The 7,738-nt window shown below is 53.0% G+C and overlaps 1 protein-coding gene across 1 annotated transcript; it reads right to left on the bottom strand.

Annotated features, from left to right (window-relative positions):
• Window positions 1–181: 181 nt before the first annotated feature.
• LOC104279263 (excitatory amino acid transporter 5-like) lies at window positions 182–7,421 on the bottom strand (the record flags this gene model as incomplete). Its single annotated transcript, XM_009876476.1, has 7 exons — window positions 182–304; window positions 419–518; window positions 2,424–2,558; window positions 2,734–2,928; window positions 4,785–5,018; window positions 5,225–5,324; window positions 7,199–7,421. Coding segments are annotated over 7 exons (1,110 nt in total), but the record flags the coding sequence as incomplete, so codon positions are not given.
• Between the last annotated feature and the right edge of the window lie 317 nt (window positions 7,422–7,738).

Genomic DNA, 7,738 nt, shown 5'->3' with positions numbered 1-7,738 from the left:
CAGGCGCAGCCGTGCCACTTGGCTGCTTGCTGGAGAGGCCCGCGGTCTTCAAAGGACGAAGTGGATTCTTCCACCTCAGGTGCCAAGTAAGGCCTTTGTCTGCAGAGCATCCACGTGCAGCGCTGGACTGTCACTGGTTGTAGCACCAAGATCCCTTGCCTGGGAGCGGGGATGCTGCGATCTACACCTGACAGATGTTATAGTGAACCCCTGTCTGATCGAGCAGAGTTTCTTCAATCATTTCAATCACGTTGTCTTTGGGATGCAGTGGCGGGGTCTTGTCTGTGTTGCTTACCGGATCTTGCTGCAAGAAGGAAAAAAGACAATTTTAGTTGCTTAAGTGAGCACGTGTGTCGCGTCTGTGCAGCGTCATTGCATCTCCTGCGTTCCCCGGCTCCCCCTGACAAGCTGTACGTACCACGGGGGGCTTTGGGGCAAAGTCTTTCTCGCAGACGTGCGCTATGATGCCAGCAGCCAGCGCGTCCCCGAGGACGTTGGTCATAGTTCGAAACCGATCCCTGGATGAGAGAGAGCCGTGAGGACGCAGCCAGCATACCCGGGGACTTTTATGGCTTTGAAACGCGTCAACCTCCATCCCTAACATCTCTGCCACTGGTTTCGCTAACGCCAAAAAGAGCAGCTACAGAGGGAAGTGGTGCGTGCGGTGTGTGTGCACCGGGAAGGGGATGGGGCTGCTTTTGTCTCCTCACGCTGGTCGGTAGCGTGCAGCCCTGCCGGTGCTTCTGCTCAAACTGCTGAGAGTGTATCAAGGAGATGTCATCATGTGATGTCGTCGTTTCTGCCCGATGTCAGGGGAGCTGCCTCAGTGAGGCGTGAAGCTCCCTGAGCTGCGTCTCGGGGAGGAAGGTTGGTTACTCAGCTCCCTGCTCCATCCGAGCACCTCTTGCCTCAGTAGGGTGATGGGGCCGGGTACCCGTGGTACTCAAGGACAGAATTTGTGTTCTGTTCTGATTGTACAACTTTCACTTGGAAAGCGAAACTTCCCTTTCTGGGGAGGAAAGAGGAGAGCGGGCAGGGGACTCGGGGCTGTTCCCTTCAGACAGGGTGGCTGTGACGACCAGATCAGCCGCCCACGCGTCGGTTGTGTAGAAGTCGACATCGACTCTGGATGTTTTTTAAGCTTGCTAATTTGCTTCGTTTTTATCTCGGTACTTTACCCTGGCGCGTTTTGCAGACTGCGTCTGTTTGAATCCTGTTCTGTTTGTCTGTGGCAAACGCAGTCAAGCAGCATTTTTTTTTTCTCGAGATCAACCTGGTCTTCATCCGTGAAGGTGAAGACAGTCTCGCTGGAAGATCGCTTCCTCGGTGTTGGATGCAGTTCTCTGAAAATGTCATCCTCACTTTTAGAAACCCCAGGGATATTTTTGTTGCGGTGACATATGGGTTTGAGGGAGAAGTTAAATGCAAGAGGGGATTTTGCTGCATCTGTTGAAGAACCGACTGTGTCATTTTCTGCCAGATTTGGTGTGTAACCAACTCATCCTTTACTTTGTTACTCTTCTGATGTGGCATCTATTCCTCTCTTGTTTCTACTTTTTAATTGTTAAAATGCCCATGCTTCCAAAATAGAAACAGCAAAGTAGGTGAGCCCATATTGTAAATAATTGCTAGTGGTTTATGGCTTATTATTGTACTCCCTGATTTTTATTTTCTTTCCTGGAGATCCTGCTTTTTTCCTGAACAACCGCGTGTCTCCACCCGTTTGTCACTCACTTGTGTTGTTAGCATCTCGCTGACTCATCTTAATTTCTCCTTGTATGAAGCCAGATGCCTTTCACCCTGCTTTACCAGCCTTGTTCCTTTTCCAGGGGTAATATCCCACCAAAACAAATACTATGCCGCCCGCCACTTGGCCTCGACCCTTGTGCTGTCCATCGTCCCTTGCTCGTGGAGTGGACAGCTTGGAGAAGACCAGGACTGGAGGTATTTCTAGGGAAAATGTAAATCAGCAGCCTTTCACAGTGCTGCTTCATGAAGACAGGACCGTGCACCTCTTTCCTCCTTCCCTCCGGCTTCCTCTCGATCTTTAAGAGATCCTTTGGATCTCTTCAAAGTAGAAACAATTCCGTGATTCAGGTTTTGTAACTCGTTTGAGAGATCTCTTGTACAATTCAAGAGGAATTTATATAAAAGGTCAGGGCAAGCTGGGAAACTTCCTTGAGAGAGCAGCTGAACATGGTCCCCACTGCTCCGTGGACGGTCCTGGGTGAAGCATCTCAGAAGAGAAACACCTCGAGTCCAGCGCTCCTTTGGGAGACAGTTTGCCTACAGTTATCACGGGCCGTGCCAAGGAAATAACGGGAAAAGGAGGAATCTCGCACTTGGCTCCTGGCCCTGTTTTGTGACCCTCATGTTTGCCTCCGTGAGAGCTGCCTCGAATACGTCGCCTGGAAAATACTCACAGAGCCCAGTCGACCGCGATGATGAGGGTGATGTCGTCGGTCGGCAGCCCCACGGAAGTCAGCACGATGACCATCGTGACGAGCCCGGACTGGGGGATCCCAGCTGCCCCTATGCTTGCTGCTGTTGCCGTGATGCTGCAAAGAGAAGGCGGCTGTGCAATTATGGGAGGGGGGTGTTAAGAGGAGAAAAAAGGAAAAAAAAAAGGAAAAAAAAAGAAAAAAGCAAGTGTGTTCGCATGGCAAAGTAAGTTGTTGCTAATGTAAACGTGGCTAGAGAGAAATAATTCAGCTGCTGCAAAGAAACGTTTACCTTATTGTTATAATTTGCCCCAAATCCAAGTCATATTCGTTGACCTGCGCGATGAAGATGGCGGCGACGGCCTCGTACAGCGCTGTGCCGTCCATGTTGATGGTGGCGCCGACGGGCAGGACGAAGCGTGCCACGCGTCGGTCTATGCCGTTGTTTTCCAGGAGACACTTGAGGGTGATGGGCAGGGTCGCGGAGCTGTGGAACGAGAAATGGGCGGTCGTGCTCGCTGTCGTCCGTGTTGACATTCAGAGTCAACATAATGGGACAGAAACACGAGTCCTCCCGAGGTAAATGCTGCAACAACAGCGTAGGAAAAGTGCTTGTGGTGGGGCAGAGCCCCCGTCCCTCCCCTCCTGGGCCGCATTGCGATGGCAGCACCAGAATTTGTTTAATGACAAAATGCAGCGGGTGTTTGGAACGAGAGGTGGTCTTTAAGGTTTCTTCCAACCCAAACCGTTCTGTGATTCTGTGACATTTTATTGCTGCTCTGCTAACTGGCTGATGATCAGGTGTTGGTAAGAAGGGAGTTGTGTAGAGTCTGTGGGCAATGGTTCCCCAACAAACTGACCTGGCCCTTTATGTATTTCGTCCGTGCAGCGAGTAACGGAGCGAACCTTCCACTGAACTTTGTCCAGTCACGCTTTTAAAAATTCTCATTAAAAAAATGGACTTTTGCTAATCTCTCTGACAGTGATTAAGTCACTTAAAACACTCCTCGGTGACATTGCTGTAGCAACGAAAGGTTCCTCAGCTTGCCCTGCCCGGGGAACGTGTGGGACGGGCTGAGCAGTCGGAGAGCACTGGCTGCGAGAGAAACTGCTCACTGGGAAAAAAACTGTCCCAGCAAGAGTGGTCAGAGCTTGGCACAGGCTGCCCAGGGAGGGGGCTGAGTCCCCACCCCTGGGGGTGTTTAAAGGCTGTTGAGATGTGGGGTTGGGGGAGATGGTTTAGGGGTGAGCTCGGTAGAGAAGGGTCAGTGATTGGACTCGATGATCCCAAGGGGCTTTTCCAACGTGAACGATTCTGTGATTCTGTGATTCAGGGTGACGGTCACGTTGTCCGTCCCTGGTCCCCGTGTCACCCCTGCAGCATGTCGAGGGCTCCCGCTGCTCCTCCTGCACCCCCTGACCTATCTCTCTTGTTTGTGTCTAGCGCCAAGCGAGCTGTCCCGCCGGAGTGGGGGCGAGGACGCAGAGGGAGAAGAAGGAGCGGAAGAAAGAAAACGAGCGCGGGAAAGGAGTTGGTGGGGTTGCGATAGACTCTCGGAAGCTCTGTCTCCCAACGGAGAGCTGCAGAGCCGGGCTCGGGAGGAGAGCAGGTAGTCGAGAGGAGCAGAAGATCCCCACGGCAGTGGGTGCTGGCCCAGGGAGGCACGACTCCGGGGGGGTTTACTGGGATGATGTGAAGCAGCAACGTGAGGGAGGCCAGAAAAGCACTTTTCTGAGTCAGAAGCTCTAAGAAAATGTTTTGGGCTGTTTTCCTGAAAGGATGGAAGTTTCTAATGGGAAGTTTCTTTATATGGTTTTTTGATGAAAATAAAAGATAAAATAGTCATAAAAGCTCATCGAAGCAGACAATGCTTTTCTTCGGGGGAGCTTGAGATGCACTTAAGATTTTCATTAAAGGCTTCAGAAGAGCTTTTGATGCTTTCGGTTAAAACCCAGGTTCGTAACGCCACACTGTTTGTTAAGGCCCCTGCAACACTCCTATTTTGAATTTTTGGCAGGAAACCTGCCTGCAGCAACCGAAGGAAGCACACACGTGTGCCAGCGTTGCTGCTTCGCTCCAGGAAAACCCCAGGAGAGGGCGAGTGGAAGAGCGATACAAACCCACCGGGTCTGAAGATGTTCTGAGGCTCTTCCCACCAAGCATCCCTCTAACTATTACAACTGGAAGTGATCTCGTTCTAGATAGAGCTGGAGCATGTTTTTTTCCTTTGAGTTATACCTGTTCCCTTGCATCTTGCCCGGCCATCCACACAGCTGGCTCTCCCTTGGCTAAACCAGATGCCGCCTTGTCTTTCTCAGCACATTTCAGCCGTGGTTTCATACCTGGAAGACGTAGCTAAGGCGATCAGCAAGGCTTGCAGTATCCCCTGAATGAATGGAAAGGGGTTTTTCTTGGTGATGAGCACAAAGAGCAGAGGTAAGAGGACGAGGCCGTGGATGGCCAGCCCTGAGACCACTGTGATGGCGTATAGACCGAGCTTCTGGCCTATGACTGACGGGTCTTCCATCTCCAGGATCTTTCCAGCGATAAGAAATACGATGCCAAAGGGAAAGTACCTGCAAAGAAGAAGCATAAAAATGATTTGTGAGGGTGCAGCAAGCGGTGAAGCGCTACATGGCTGCTGTTACAGGATCAGGTACCCTGCGATACAGCCACATGGAAATCAATCCACTGCTCACAACAGACTCGGGCAGGTGTGTGACAGGCACTGCCGTTAGGAAACAGGTAAGAAAATAACGGAATCAATCAAAACCAGATTTACCAAACTGCCATTGAGACAATTTTCATAACAGCTTCGTTCAGGCACTGGCACACGTTAACCAGCGGAGTTCCTCGCTCGCCCATTTTTCCCAGGAGAAGTCCTGCAACCAAGCACACGGTTCGGTGTCAGTGGTGGTGCCGGGCTCAGTGTCTTTAGGCTCTGGAGTGGGTTTCCCTGGGCAGACTCCAGACTCACTACAGGTTTCACCATGCTCTTACGGGTCCCTCAGGGTAGCCAGTGGGTTCTGCCTTGCTCTGTCCCACAAACTCTTTCTGGGATTGAACACAAATACCCTTTGCTGAGATCTCAGCCGGCTTTCACCTGCCCCCTCCCGCCTGAGCCGTGTTTCCCACGGCACAGAGCTGTGGTGTCTGGTTTTCCCTGGCCCTTTCCTGTCTTCTGCCAAGCAAATCCCATTAATTCAACCACTTCTTGCAGGTAAAGCTTCCCGCAGATGGACAAATGCCCTTTCCCAAGCTGCCCAGTGCAGGTGGTGCTGTGTGGCTTCGTGGAGCTCTGATCCCAGCGCAGGGCGTGCGGTTGGTCCGGCAGTGTCCTAACTCGGCGCTGATCCTCACTCCCACGCTGGCAGGCTGGAAATCTCCGAAGAGAAAAGCGGCTTCTCCTCGCTTCTTTGGCCAGGCTGGAGGACACGTGTCATGCGAACAGGAGCTCGACCTGTTCCCTGCCTGTCTGCCGCCGGGGGGGGGGCGGGGCTCTGCCGCAGCCATCTCTTGTGCCCATGAGGACCTTTGGTGGGTCCATCTCTGCCCGGTCTCACTGTGGCCGTCTCCTCCAGGCACCCGCTGTGTCAGGGCTTTTAGAACTGGCCGCTCTGCCCTGACACGGTGTGACGTGCTCGGGTGCTGCGCTGGCTGCGACGCTTCCAGCCCTCAAATCCTCTAATTGGCTTTTTGGTTCCTTATACACTAAGTTCAAGCTCCTTGCCCTCACCTCTTAATCTACGTGTAATCCTGTCCCCATGCTCGTTGCATCGCCTCCTACTCTTTTCCCTCCTGATTCCTCCCTCCCTTTCCCACTCAGCCTTCACCCAGTGTCCTTCTCTCTTACTCTTTGAGTCACCTCCAAGTTCCTCCTCCCCTTGACTTTCTCTCCTTTAAATCTTTTCTCCGTTCAACCTCCGCTGCTTCTTCCTCCCTGGAATTGCTGCTGACCACCTTACCTACGAGGGATTGCGAGCGGCTTGGTGCAGGAAGCTTTCTTACCTTCTCCAGAAAGCCCCGTTGGGAATTTCTGTACATTTGTGACAGGCACTAAGTCGGACCCAGCTTTGACCTGCTGCTGCCTGCTCGGGCAGTTCCAACACCTTCACCCAGCCTATAGGGTTCAGACCGTTTGTAACGAGCCACGTCCCAGGCAGCCTCTGCGGAAGTTCTTTACTATGAGGATGGTGAGACTCTGGAACAGGTTGTCGTGAGAAACTGGGGATGCCCCATCCCCAGCAGTGCCCAAGGCCGGGCTGGGTGAGGCTTTGAGCAACCTCGTCTGACGAGAGGTGTCCCTGCCCACGGTGGGGAGGGTTGAAGCTAAATGATCTTCAAGGTCCCTTCCAACGCAAACCGTTCTATGATTCTATGAAAACTACAACTCGCTTAAGTAGATTTCCCTAAAAGGACCCTCCAGCTTACGTGACAGTTTGAAAACCCTCAGGACCTGTGCGTGAGCTGTGAAGGGAACATCTGGGGAGAAGACAGCCCAGCAGTGCCCAGCACCTTTTCTGAGCTCCGTTATGGATGGCGCTGACGGAAGCGTTGGTACAAGCTCTGTGCTGTGCCTACTTCCCCATGACTTGAGTGGTTAGAGCTACAGTAACCTCACGCCTCTGAGCATCCCGCCGCAGTGTGCAGCACAGCGGCCACAGCAGTTGCCACCCTGGGTTGCAGCCACCGCTGGGCAGCCCTGGGGGCTGGGCCAGGGCGCGGTGCAGAGCCCCGTTCTCCGGCGAACAGGTACCTATCGTGGCTGAGAAGATGACGATTCCCAAGACATTCATCTCGTTGCTGGTCCCGGGCAGGGTCCTGTAGGTCATCTCAGGCGATGGCGTCAGCTCGAGGAACACAGGCCGATGAATCTCAGGGTTTTCGTCATCAGGTGCAAAGTAAATGAAACTCAGAGTTTTTCCTGGGATCTTTGGAAAGCCGGGAGACTTCACCACCGGGACAAGGACAGTTCGATACTGGAACAAAAGCAAAGCAGGGAGGTGAGTGTCCTGTTGGCAACGGGCACAGAAGCAAAGCTGTCCTGGAGGTTCTCTCGTGGCATTTGGGAGTCAGGTCCCCGTGGGGTCCTGCTGCAGTGCTGGGTCACATTGTGGTCCCCACAGAGAGACCCTTTCACCCCCCAACCCTCTCCTGGGAGGCTTTACAGATGCTTTCCCCACACCATGGGTTTGCTCAGCTGCCCTTTTCCCCTCTGTCCTACCTGGCCTCTCCTCAGTGTCTCCCCTTCATCCACCCCAACCTTTCCTTTGAGCTTTCCTTCTCCACCCCCCTG

Source organism: Apaloderma vittatum, unplaced genomic scaffold (assembly GCF_000703405.1).
Source record: "Apaloderma vittatum isolate BGI_N311 unplaced genomic scaffold, ASM70340v1 scaffold28559, whole genome shotgun sequence".
Taxonomy (NCBI): Eukaryota; Metazoa; Chordata; class Aves; order Trogoniformes; family Trogonidae; genus Apaloderma; species Apaloderma vittatum.
Note: the sequence above shows the minus strand (reverse complement) of the source record. Positions and strands in the feature narration are given on the sequence as shown.